The sequence below is a fragment of the Rhinolophus sinicus genome, chromosome 12, assembly GCF_057876585.1.
Source record: "Rhinolophus sinicus isolate RSI-liver-muscle chromosome 12, RSI-T2T, whole genome shotgun sequence".
NCBI classification, from domain to species: domain Eukaryota; kingdom Metazoa; phylum Chordata; class Mammalia; order Chiroptera; family Rhinolophidae; genus Rhinolophus; species Rhinolophus sinicus.
The window spans coordinates 52,149,058-52,162,411 of NC_142512.1; the positions used below are offsets into that span (position 1 = coordinate 52,149,058).

A 13,354-nucleotide genomic window follows, 5' to 3' on the forward strand; every position below is an offset into this window, starting at 1 on the left:
TGGAGCCTTGACTCCCAGACTCACAGGGGGCAGAAGTCTGCAGTGCAGACATAAGCAGACCCAGCCATGAGGATTTGGAAAGCGTGAGGCAAGTGGACTGAGGTCAGGCTGACAAGGGAGGCATGGAGAGAGAAGTTTCAGAGGAAAGGTGAGGAAAGTGCTGGAAACTTATTACTTTAGCCTCATTTATTAAGGAAATACCATTGAGGACACATGCAGCATCAAGAAGAAAGAAGCCATAGCCCAGGTCTGGGTACAGGGGCCCTTCTCCCCCAACCAGCTTCTCTCTGTCCCTGTGAACTATCTCTGTGGTCACATTCTTGCACAGAAGTGAAGGCTGGTGAGGAGGAACTCACGAGAAAGGAGAAGTGCTTTCCTCTGAAAAGAGCAATCCATACCTGCTCTCTCCACTTCTCCACCTCTACCAGCTTTTGGTCACCATCCACGCTCAAGTCAGCGCACGAGAAGCGTCCAGTCTAGCTGCCTGAGGGCTTCTGCGCCAGGCTCCTTTATGGAGACACACTTGCTGGAAAACGCCAAGCTAGCTCTTGTGGCTGATTTATTTAATGTCTGTCTCTCGCCCTATCCCGGCATATTAGGCAAGCTTTGCTTGACAGTTTCACTGGAACCTAAGGGGCAGTTCCCAGAAGTGTGTGTGTGTGTGTGTGTGTGTGACAGAGAGAGAGAGAGAGAGAGAGAGAGACAGACAGACAGACAGAGAGAGAGAGAGATGGGGTGGTGTTCAGGACAGACAGACAATAGATGCCCATGCCAGTGGATTCTCTTTGATGATGTTATAAGAGTACCATCCCAACCATGGTATCTCCTCATCAGGGGGTTATTGAATATCAACAGTAAGAAACTGGGAAAAGCATTGCACTAGGTTGGCAAGCATTGATGGCCCCTCATCCATTTGCACCAGCTGGTGAGGAGCTGGGTGCTGGTTTTGCCTCCCACAGCGCTGCTGGATCACCTGAGTCTGGCCGGATCTTTGGGAGATTGGATGCAGGAAGTATTCACCGAATGGGGGTCTCTGGAGCCGGTGGACTATGGGCCTCGGACTCCAGCAAAGTGACTTGAAGGTCTTATTCTGGCTCAAACTCTGTCCTGTCTGAATACGATGGAATTTTCAGGCCCGTCACTGACCAGAGCCCTAAACAAAGTGTAAAGTGGGAGAGAGTTTCTCATTGTCTGAGGGGAAAGAGAAGGGACTGTAGCGTCCCAGTGGGGAGGGAAGGTTTCAGCTACCGTGATGGGAACTGGGATTCCCTTCTCCTTTACCCGCTTCTGAGGCATCTTCCCGTGGCCTCTTGAGGTGGAGAACCAGGGCCCACCTATTAGGACAAAGGGCAGGGTGGGCATAGCCTCACGGGCGTTCATGGGAAACATTCCACATAGAACCAAGGGCTGGGGGCGTGGGGAAGATGGGGCAACACTGGTCAGAGGCACAAAGTTTCAGTTAGAAGATGCATGAATCGAGGATCTGATGTATGGCCTGGTGACCACAGTTAATAATATTATAGTGATACTTGAAATTTGCTAAGAGGGTAGACCTTACGCTTCTCACCACACCAAACAAGCAAACATGCAAAAAAAACATGACTCTGTAAAGTGATGGATGTGTTAATTAACTCGATTGTGGTTATTATAATAATTTGTATGTATATTCAATCATCACATTGCACACCTTTAAAAAAAATCACATTTACACCTTAAACATATACAATTTTTATTTGTCAATTATGCCTCAATAAAGCTGGGGAAGAAAAACCACAAAAGGACACGTTCCAAACATGTGTCTATGTATGTGTTTGCCTGTGGGGCGCACGTCTCAAATGGGACTGTTTCTTCTCACAGGAAATAATGCTCCTTTGGTGTGAGGACCCAAGACCCAAGTGGCACAAAGTGACCGAGTCCAGGGGTGTCGTGGTTGGGACTGAGGCTCTTGAAAGAGGCAGCATCGTTTCCCTGAGACATTTTTAATTCAGATTATTTTTAAAACATCATTTAAGAGAGGCAACATTATTTCCCTCAGGCAGTTTTAGTTAACTGCATTTAAGTCACATTACTTAAAGGAGACAACACCATTTTCCTAAGGTTTTTTTGACCGCCCTTCCTGACCCTGAGCAGTTTCGGAGGCCCAGGAGCCCCATGGGAGACCTGAGCAGTTGTGCTGAGAGGAGAAGCTCGGGTCAGACTCCCAAATATGGCGCCCAGGGAGCTCCAGCCCCTGAGACGTGGGAGGCAGAAGGGAGGTGGAAGATGGAGAGAGGGAGGAGGAAGAGGAAGAATGAGGAAGGCCAGAGGCTCCCGGTCCCTCTTCAGCCCAGTGACTCAGAGCCGTGTCCTCTCAGGGCAGAGGGGACATCTAACTCCTCAGGCCCCAGAACCAAGAACTCATCACAGTATCACCCATTTGGTGTGTGTCTGTGTGTGTGTGTGTGTGTGTGTGTGTGTGTGTGCACGTGCTTGCTTCAGACAGGGTTTTCACGGGCAAGAACCATCAAAACCCTACCTGACTGGCTAAGGAATAAATGATTTTTAAAAACTTATGCATGTATCAGAAGCTCAGGCATAGAAGGTGTGGAGCTGGTCTCAGGAATGATACAAACCAGGGGCTCATCAGGGCTCCATCTCTGTCTTTTTCTCTCGCAATCCTGCTGTTTTTTTTGTGCTTCAGTCCCTGGCTCTGTGCTGGGGACACAACTGTCTGAATTTGGGCTCCATCCCAATGGCTCCTGATCCATAGTGGGGTGGGGTAGCTGTTTCTACCTGAAGGAGTGGGAACAAGGTGCTGGCACTCCAGGCAGCGTTGACACCTCAGGATGGGCCTGAGCCGTGTCCCTGAGCTGTGCAGAGCATGGCGCTCCCAGCCTCAGCCATTGTATCCTGAGGCCACGGAAATGTCCCTTTCACAGTCCATGTCTCTTCTGTGTATGGGGTCCAGGGTCAGAAGGGACTTCAAATCCGTCTATCTAAGGGGCTGTGACTGTGGTCAGGTCAGAGGACAAGTGCATGTAGACAGGCTGTTCCCATTGCTCCTCAGGGACCCCCGGAGGGCCCTTCAACCAGAGGATGGCACCAACCAAGATGAGCAATATGGGCACCTTCACAAATACCAGGAGGATGTAGTGGGTCCTGTGAGAGAGGGCAGAGAGGTCAGGGCCCTCGACCCTCCAGGCCCTGTCACTCCCAGTGCCCTGACACTGTGGGCATTAGCCAGCCTATGACCCTGGGGCTGGCAACCCCACTCTGAAGACCCCCAGAAACCTCCTCAATGGCTCAACCATGAGGGTTCCTCAGAGGTAACCTCAGCTTTTGGTGTTGCCTTGTACTGGTCCCACCTTCCTTCTGAGACACCCCATTTGCCCGAAGTGCACCTCAGCCCAGTAGAAGGGCCGGCAGGTCACCCAGGACAGGCTGTCGGCTGCATCAGTGTCCTCCCTGCTCCGCTCATGCCAACTCCAGGTTGCTAAACCACCCGCTTGCTCTGTGGCACCTGACGCTTTGCATTGTGGAGATTTGTGTCTCATCTCCCCCTGGCACCCACCAGGTTGTCAATGTTTTGTTGCTGACAATTGAGCAGGATGATACTGCTCAGCGAGGAGTGCTCTGCAGAGCGGTTTTCTGGTGAAGCCTGTGCTGGGAGGTGGAGGCTGAGCAGTGAGGGAGGCAGAGTGAGACGGAGAGGAGTTCGGGGCCTGACTCTGGCTGGGACTGGCTCTGGCATCAGGTGACCTCCCAGGAGCACAGGGGTTCTAGGCTCAGGGCTTCATGGGACAGGCCACAGGTTGGGGCAGGAGAAAGGACCGTAGCCACTTACCTGACGTTGGAGCCAGAAGACAACCCTCTGTGGCTGTTGGCAATTGTCCTAGACAGCAGGTTCTCTGAGCTGGTCACGACTGTTCCCTCTAGAGACAGGCAAAGATGGCACAAATGGGGTTCGGTGCTTGGCTCACACTGCCACTGCCTCACCACGAGACACCCCGCCTCTCCCCTGGATTAGGAGGCTTCGTCTCTTTGGGTCACTCCCTCGGGCTTCTCCCCGTTCTATTGCATCATCTGAACCACAACACACAGCCATGTTCAGATGTGGCAAGAAGACATAAAAATTAAATAGGAGTGGGCACTGTAGTTTATTCTGGGGACAGAGATCGACCTTTTCAGGTTCTCTCTACTTCCTCCTCTAAGTGGGACTGTTGGTTGGGTCGTGGGGGTGGGGGGTGGGGAATCCCTAGTCCTTTTGCTCAAGCAAGGCCTGAGCATGGCTTAGGGACAGATGGTTCTGGAAAGGGCGCCTCTAGTTATTGGGGTGGTGAGAGTGAGGACGATGCCAGAAGGCTTGTGAAGAAGAGGGCCCATCTGGTTAAATAGTGAACAGTGACTTTGAGGAATGAATCATCTATATGAGAAACTATGAGACCATTTATGGTGAGCAGCTTGGTCATGGATTCCTGAGACCCGCTTTGCACCAAGTGGCGGTGATCTGCCTGGTATCTGAGGCCCAGGCCTGGCAAACTCTGTTCTGCAAGGTCCCATCTTTGGTCATGCTGGGTGGCTCCTAGCTGAGCTCCATGTCACAGCTGTCACAACAGCTCCTCTGGAGGCCCCTGGTGTCCTTACCAAATGGCCCCTCCCTGGGCTCAGCACCCAAGACCCTTAAACTTTGCCTTTCTCCCTAAAGTTCCCCACGGGGCACACGTTAGCCTGTCTCGGTCCCGGCTCACGTGCCTTAATCAATCCTTTTCTGTCCCTGAAAATCTCGGCTTCCGCTACTGGGCACGTGACTGGGCACTCCACCCAGTGGCAGCCCCGTCTCTCTCTGCTTCCAACCCTGACAATAAAGGGTTCTAAGGTCGGCGTTGTCTATTTGCATATCACCAACTATTGTGCATCTATTGAGTGGACGCCGGGCTGAGGGGTGACAGGACACAGCCGAGCTGGGCAGTAGACAGGGGCTGTTTCTCGGCCACTAGCCTCAGCAGCAGGCTGTGCTTCCAGGAAGAGCCCCAAACCCTTTGATGCCTTCAGACCCCAAAGAGATTCCAGGGCAGCCGGAGAGGTCCCTGATATTGACTTAATGGCGAAACCTTCCTTTCTCCTTAAAGTGCCCACTGTCGCCCGAGCTCGTCCCTGGATCCCTCTCACTCCTGGCTTTTTCTTATGCAGCCAGACAAAGGAGAGGAGGGGCAGCTGGGGACCCAGAGGAGAGCACTGTAAATGCCCAGAGCCACTCTGGGTTGGCCAAGTTCCTAGGGTTCAGTGTGGAGTCCCTCTGGGCTGTTGCAGGTGTCACCCCCACACACACACGTAAGGACAAAACCAGGGAGTGACTGACAGAGACTGACCACTTCCTAGAGTGATGTCCTGGGACCCTCTGCAGGCATCCAAGGCTCACTGGGGCTCCTGTAAGAGAATGGGGGGCTTCCAGGTCTGTCCAATTCTGGGACGGCTGGGCTGAGCCATGGTCACGGAAGCCGTGACCCACATCCACACCCCCACCACACACCCTTCCATTCCTGCCATATGGCAGTCGGATACTTCGGGGAGACCTACGGCACGGTGATGGGGACAGAGGGGGCTGCTACTCTGCCTCAGTGTCTTTCACTCCCCTCCCCATTTACCGGTCTGACTCTCGCTCGCTCTCTCTCACACACTGATTCTCAGCAACTCGCTCATTTCCCTTCTGCCTTTGGAGGAGGGTTGCAGGAGCCCTCACTCTTTTAGTCCTGAGTGTCAGGGCCTCAAAGTATATACGAGAAACTTCTTACCTGGGTCAATATTCACTTTAATTGATACCCCAAGATCAGTTCCTTGCCTTTGAATCCCACACCAGTAGATGTCTTGGTCATCTCGCCTGAGCTCCTTCATGGTCACCGTGATGAAGTGCTCTCTTTGACTGTCCCTGATGGACACACGGTCCTTCTTCCACTCTGATGCAGTGGTTTTAACTAGAGTCTGGCAGGAACTCCAAACAGCTCCTTTGCACCACCACTTCACGTAGGACTTCCATTTGGGGTCATAGCGACACTGCACGGTCAGTGAGCCCTGCTCTGGGCCTCTCACGGACGCTGGGCCCTGGATGGAGAAACAGCCTGGAAAACAGAGCCCCAAGATATACATGCTGCCCCCGCCCCTGAGCCAAGCCTGACCTGGGAGTCCACTGGGCTCAGAAGGACCCAGACCGATGTCCAGGGCCTGGACCAGGGTCCCCAGCCTTCCCGGCCACCCCTTAGCTGACACCTCACATCCACCTTCTCCTCTGTCCACCTTCCCATTCGCTCCCTCAGTGACAATGCTCTGCTGTCCTTGGTCTCCCTCTCCCCAGACATGCTCACTCACAGCATGTGACACTCTGATCTGCTGACACTTTCCTAACTGTCTGCTCAACGCTGTTCTCATCTGATCACCTCTGTCTCTGACTACACTGTCTCAGAGGCCCCGTAGTTTGGCATTCAGATCTTTCTATAATCTACACCCAAGTCCAGAGCCACTACCTGCCTCCCAATTGACCCTATGACACCCCCCACTTTTCTCTTCCCCTTATTCTCATGTGTCCTCCCAGGCAGTTGCTTCACTGCTCATTTCCTTCCCTCCCCTGGAAACTACTTCTTTAATCCCTCCCATCTACTGGTCACCCTGAGGTCCCCTTTAAGGTTCCGCCTTCTTTGCAAAGTCTTATTCCCCTTCCCAACAAGAACTGCTGCCTCTGTTGCTACGAAGGTGCTTTTTAGGAACCTGGTTGCCACACTGGTATTTCGTTACCCTTAGCAGTCTCTATCTCAGTCTCCCCTCTAGGCTGCTCCATCCTGAAGAGCAGCGATCTCCTGTTTCTTTTCCTTCCCTCTTCCCACCCCTGCCCCCCATGTCTTGCACAATGTCTGGACTTGGTAGGTACCTCACGTTTATGACTGTTTTTGGAAAGGACGCTGGTCAGCATGATCTTGGACATAATCACTTTGATTCTAGCATGAGCTATGATTTCCATGGCAGGACAAGTGTACAGATGCTAATGCAGTACTAATGGAATAGTAACTGCTGTAAACAGACTCAAATGCCGTGAATGGGAGCTTGGCCTAATAAATTACGATCCATCCATAACACGGGTGAAAAGAAAAAGTCACCTCACAGATAATGATGGGAAACTGTCCCAGATATATTGTCATCAGGTAAAAAAAACATTGCTTAACCGAGTGGATATGCTTCCATTTCTGTGGTTTTTATATCTCATGAGTAGGAAAACATCTGAAAATATATGTTCTACACTTTAAACAGTGGTTAGAGCTGAGACTGGGTTTTCTGGGGGAAATGTCACTTTCTAAATCGTACATTTCTATTATGTTAAAATGTTTACAATATCATTAACTATAAATAAATATCATAACCATAAATATAATTTTTTAAAAAATAAAAAAAGTCAATTAGGAGACAGCAACTGAGGAACCGGTACATTAAAAACAAATGCAGGAGGCAGCAGATGGGGTCACTTTCTATCTTAAAAATAAATAAAACAGCTACAGTAGAAAACAGAGGCTCAATCACAAAGAGCAAGAAGAGATGTTGCTGCTTTGAACTAGAAGCTACATCCGTCCCCGATTTGGTCATTTAATCTCACAGGAAATCATTCGTAATATGATTGGATTCGTTTTTTGAAAATACGTGGAAGGTTTTCATAAACACATATTATGATGGATGGAACTATTAATTAGGCCTCTGTGAATTTTCAAGTTTGTTTAAGGAAGGGGGAGAGGTGGCACGGAGGAGAGGACAGCAGTTGGCAGGAAGCAGAACCCTGGGGAACAGGGGGGCTGACGGGTTTTAAAGCATTGGGCTGTTTGAATTTCAGTTTTTCCTTCAGTGAATCTGAGACTCAGACTTCCTCCAAGGTGTCAGTCCTTCAGGAAACATCGCCATGTGAGGGAAATTCTTGTGTGAATATTCCTGTCTCAAAATTGAGAAAATAGTTGAGCTTTGGGTCTGGGCTGACAGCAAGCGCCAAATGACACAAATGGGACAAAGGCGGCCACAGGAGAGCTAGAGCACAGACGACCGTGGGGTGTGGGGTGTGCAATGGGGTTGGGGCCCATCTTGTTGGCACTTATGGTGCAAGGTGTCTCTGCTGACGTCCTCATGCAGTCATGCCAGCCCAAGCTCTGAAGGGTCATTTCTGGGGTGCAGCTCTGTGCCCCTGGCCATTCCTGCATCACTTTCCTTGTTAGGAGAACAAGGGTCAGCTCTTCCACTCGCAAACACTTACCCAACACCTACTCTGTGATGGTGGCCTACCTTCCTCTCAGGATTGTTGGGGGGCTCATGTAACCGAGCAGATAAGGGAACGCCCTACCAGACAATGGCTCATTCTGACATCACCCCACCCACTTTCTCTCCTTCTTCATTTCACAGAAGTAACCCCTCAGTAGCTAATGCCAGTCTGTAGGTGAGAACTTGGTGGGCTGGCTTTTCTTTCATCCTTGACTAAGTTCACTCCCTTCCCGTTCACTCACAGAGTTGGAGGGAGGAGGAGGGAGGCCTCCATGTTGTCTCTACAGCACCCCACCCTCCCCAAGCCCCAGATCAGCAGCCATGAGGGGCTTCAGTCTTTGTTGGGGGAGAGGGGTGTTTGTGTGGGAGTGTGCCTATGAGGGACTGTGTGTGAGGGAGTTGAAGGTGCAAGTGTGTGCCAGTGTGTGTGTCACTCGGTGTGCTGTAGTGAGTACATGCCTGTGTGTTGTATGAGTGTGACCCTGCGTGTGAGTATGAGAGAGAGACTGTGTGGGGTGTGTGAGAATACAGATGTGCTCAGAGGTGTGGCTGCACGTGGGTGTGTGGCTTTGACTCCACTGTGTGTGCTGTGTGAGTGTGTGTGAGCCCAGGCTTAGCCAAGCCCTTCTCCTTGGCCTTCAGATGAGCTGGATGTTGAGATTAAAGGTGGGAGCAGATGGGGGTTGTGAACTCAAATGCAAAGCTGGAGCCTAGAGAGAGGGCAGACATCTGAATTGCTGTCCTCCGGGAATTCTGGGCCGTTTGGTGACCTGCTAAAGCACATGGCCCTCCCCGAGAAGCCGCCCCTCAGAGCAGGTGTGCAGGTAGCATCACGGGGCTTCTTCATCATCAGGACAATCAACAAGGGCCGTGATCACTCGGGGAACGCCCACAGCCCTCATCCATTGATATCCGACCTGAATAGCAGAGTCCTACATGGTTAGAGCTACAAAAGGCTTCAGGAACTTTCCGTTCACACCAGAAGCCAGGTCTTTGACCAGTGAGGGACCTGCCTGTGTCATGCACCCTGGAACCCAGGCCTGCAACTCAGGTCTCCCGACTCCATGACTATGCAATTTCCCACAGCCCCTCTATAGACCAATTGGTTTGTGCCAGACGGGTAGCGCCCAGACCCCCAGAGAGGGCTGTGTGACCCACACATACTGCATACATTGTGCAAACTGCCAGACTGTCTCCCAGTGTTCTCTTACGTGTCTCCAGTGGTTTTCCACAAGGAGAAGAGCTACTGGTGTCCCTTCTATCTCCCACCTGGGCTCCTGAGCAATGTTCTCTCTGTAAGGCTCAGTTCCTGAGCACGGTGTCTGTGGCCTTGCTGCTCTTGTCTTTCCTGTGCCAGCCTCATGTGCCAGCACTCAGCCTGCACACGGAGAGCCCCCTCTGTGTGAACGCACCATCCTTCTCAGGCCTCTGCCTTGGTCAAGCAGTCTCCTCTCCCAGAATGCTCTTCTCTCCTCTCTGCTGGAAGGGCTGCCACCTTTCCTCCAGGCTCATCAAATGAACAGCTGTCTTTAACCTTTCTGTAGCACCCCAGTCAGCCATGCTCCATCCTCTGATTCCATGACCATCAGTGCTCATTGTGTCCTGCCACTCAGTGTTGTTTGTCTGTGTATCTCACCCACTGAAGCTGTGGGGTTCTCCTTTTAAAAACCAGTCCTAGTTTTCTCTCTCCCCCCCCCCATTTCTCTTTTTCCTTCATGTCCTCAGGGCCTGATGCACACCTAGCACAAACTGGGAATCCAGTGTGCTTTTGCTGAATGAATTAACAAAGCCACCTCTCAGTTACCCCAGGTGCGACACCTCCCCTTGTACCTTGGAGGGATGCTCTCTGCCTCCTGCCCTGCCCCTGTAGTACCAAGTTCCCAAGGCCCCAGCAGCACTCACCTGGGAGGATGAGAAGGAGTAGAGCTGGAGGCAGCCACATGGTCCTGCTTCTCTTGCTCCTCAATCCCCGGACCTACAACTGGAGAGCACACTTGGATCCCAGCTGGATACTTGAAGCTCTACTGATGCCAGGCTTGCGCTTTCTGCTTATCCAAACTGCCTTTGTGTTACTTTCTCATTCGCTCTCTTTTATAAAGTTAGCATTTCCTCCTTTCAACTATTGAGCAAGAAGACTGTCATTTCTTAGTAAGTCTGTAGCAGAGTGCATCAGAGTCCCCATTGGGTCGTAGGAAAGAGGAAGCAAGGGAGTTGTGTAGGGTGAGGAGGGACTGTGGGAGATGTCTCTGTGCAAAGGTCAAAGAGAGGGCTTCTGGCCTCTCAGGTCTTGGGTTCAAGGTGTACAGCAGTCTGTGTACCAACTCCAGAAATGGCTCTTCACTACAATAATGGGCGCCAGAAGCAGGGAACCCCCTCCCCAACCAACTGAGGCGGCGGGTGCACATACTTGGCATACTCCGAGATGTATTTATTCAGGTGTTACAGCCATGTGCAGAAAAGTGGGCTGTGGGGTCAGACAGACTATACTATAAGTCAAATAGACCTAACAGACATACACAGAACATTCCATCCAACAGCAGAAGAATACAATTCTTCTTAAGTGCACACAGAACATTCTCTAGTGTACATCATATGTTAGGTCACCAAACAAATCTTAGCAAATTTAAGAAGTTTAAAATCATACCAAATATTTTTTTCTGACCAAATGGTAAGAAACTAAATAACTAACAGGAGGCAAGCTGGAAAACAGAAGGAAGGAAATAACAAAGATCAGTACAGAAATAAATGAAATACGGGACAGAAAAACTATTGCAAAGATCAACAAAACTAAGAACTGGTCTTTTGAAAATATAAAATCAACAAATCTCTAGCTAGACCAACTAAGAAAAAAAGAAAGAGTCAAATGTATAAAGTCAGAAACGAAAGAGGAGACATTACAACTGATGTCACAGAAATACAGAGGATCATAAGAGACTATTAAGAACAATTATATGCCAACAAATTGGATAACCTAGAGAAATGGAAAAATTCCTAGAAACATACAACCTACCAAGACTGAATCATGGAGAAACAGAAAATATGAACTGACCAATAGCAAGGAAGGACATTGAATCACTACTCATAAACCTCCCAACAAAAGAAAGCGCAGGACCACATAATTTCACTAGTGAATTTTACCAACATTTAAGAAGAATTAATGCCAACTCAAAATCTTCCAAATAATTGAAGAGGGAGGAACAGTCCAAACTCATTTTATGAAGTCAGCATTACCTTGATACCAAAGCCAAATATCCTTCATATAGAGAGACGCAAAAATTGTCAACAATATAGTAGCAAACTGAATTCAACAGTACATGAAAAGGATCATACTCCATGACCAAATGAGATTTATCCCTGGGATGCAAGGATGTTTCAATATAAACAAATCAAGACATGTGACATACCATATTAATAGTCTGAAAAAAAAGTCATACAATCATCTCAATAGATACAGAAAAAGCATTTGACAAAATATAACATCTTTCATGATTGAAAAACAAAACGAAACAAGAATCTCACCAAGTTGGCTATAGAAGGAACAAACCTCAACATAATAAAGGCCATAGATGACAAGCTCACCCCTAAAACCGTACTCAGTAGTGAAAGGTTTATAGCTTTTGCTCTAAGCCATCTACGATCCAGTTCAATCCCTATCAAAATTCCAGTGACATTTTTCATAGAAATGGAAAAAACAATCCTAAAATTTGACTTCAAATAGCCAAGTCAATCCTGAGAAAGAACAAAGTTGGAGGCATCAAACTTCCTGATTTCAAACCGTATTACCAACATATACTAGTAATCCAAAGAGTATGGTACTAGCATAAAACAGACACGTAGACCCGTGGAACAGAATTGGAAACCCACAGATAAACCCCTGCATATACAGTCAACTAATATTTGACATGAAGCCAAGAATACTTAACAGAGTTAGAATAATCTCTTAAAGAAACGGTGCTGGGAAAACTGGATAACCACGTGCAGAAGAATGAAATTGAACCCTTATGTTCCACAACTCACTACAATTAACTTCAATGGGTATAAGACTGAAACATAAGACCTGAAACCATGAAAGTGCTAGAAGAAAACATAGAAAAATGCTCCTTGACACTGATCTTGGCAACCATCGTTGGCTATGACACCAAAACCACAATCAACAAAAGCAAAAATTAATTAATAAGTGGGACTATATGAAATTTAAAACCTTGTGCACATCAAAAGAAATAATGAAATGAAAAGGAAACCTACACACTGAGAGAAAATAGTATTTGCAAGTCATATATAAGATAAGGGGTGAATACCCCAAATACATAAAGAACTCATACAACTCAATAACAACAACAAAACCCAAACACTCCAGGGCAGAGGAACTGAACATTTTTCCAAAGAAGACATACCAATGGCCAACAGGTACATAAAAACCTGCTCAACAGCACAAATCATCAGGGAAATGCAAACCAAACCGCAATGGGACATCCCCTCACACTTGCTAGAATGGCTATCACCAAAATGGCAACATATAACACGTGTTGGTAAGAGTGCGGAGAAAAGGGAACCCTTTGTGCACCTTTGGTGGGGATATAAACTGGTCCAGCCCCAATGGAAAACAAAGAGCATAGAGGTTCCACGAAAACATTAAAAATAGACCTTCCGTGTGATCCAGCCACCGCACGTCTGGGTACACATCCAAAGGAATGAAAACAGGATCACACAGAGATCTCTGCACCCCATGTTCACTGCAGCGTTATTCACAACAGCCAAGATACGGAAACAAGCTAAGTGTCCGTCAATGAATGAATGGATAAAGACGTGGGATACACACACAATGGAATAAGAAGGAAATGGAGAAGGAAGGAAATGCTGCCATTTGGGACACAGGAGTGGACCTGGAGGGCATTACGCTAACTAAGTGAAATGTGTCCACTGAGAGACAAAAGCAGTGTGTGATGCCCCTTACAGGTGGAATCTAAAGGAGCCTACCTCAGAGAAACAGAGTAGAGTTGTGGTTACCGGGGCCTGGGGGTGTGAGGAAATGGGGAGAGATTGGTCAAAGGGTCAAACTTGCAGTCATAAGATAAATTCCGGGGTCTAATGT

The 13,354-nt window shown here is 48.8% G+C and overlaps 1 protein-coding gene across 1 annotated transcript; it reads right to left on the reverse strand.

Moving 5' to 3' along the window:
* Positions 1-1,723: 1,723 nt before the first annotated feature.
* Positions 1,724-10,325, reverse strand: LOC141568928 (CMRF35-like molecule 7). Its single transcript, XM_074320227.2, has 4 exons — positions 10,165-10,325; positions 5,772-6,095; positions 3,824-3,911; positions 1,724-3,138 (listed from the first exon to the last, which is right to left on the reverse strand). The coding sequence occupies exons 1-4, from the start codon at positions 10,202-10,204 to the stop codon at positions 2,976-2,978; spliced, it is 615 nt and encodes a 204-aa protein (XP_074176328.1). The 5' UTR covers positions 10,205-10,325; the 3' UTR covers positions 1,724-2,975.
* Between the last annotated feature and the right edge of the window lie 3,029 nt (positions 10,326-13,354).

What these genes read in the sequence shown, in the direction of transcription:
- LOC141568928 (XM_074320227.2), bottom strand. Translation starts at nt 10,204, where the DNA reads ATGTGGCTGCCTCCAGCTCTACTCCTTCTCATCCTCCCAG. An exon ending in ACTCCTTCTCATCCTCCCAG is followed by an intron (nt 6,096 to 10,164) that starts GTGAGTGCTGCT and finishes TCTGTTTTCCAG; the next exon opens with GCTGTTTCTCCATCCAGGGC. An exon ending in TAAAGTGAATATTGACCCAG is followed by an intron (nt 3,912 to 5,771) that starts GTAAGAAGTTTC and finishes GCCTGTCTCTAG; the next exon opens with AGGGAACAGTCGTGACCAGC.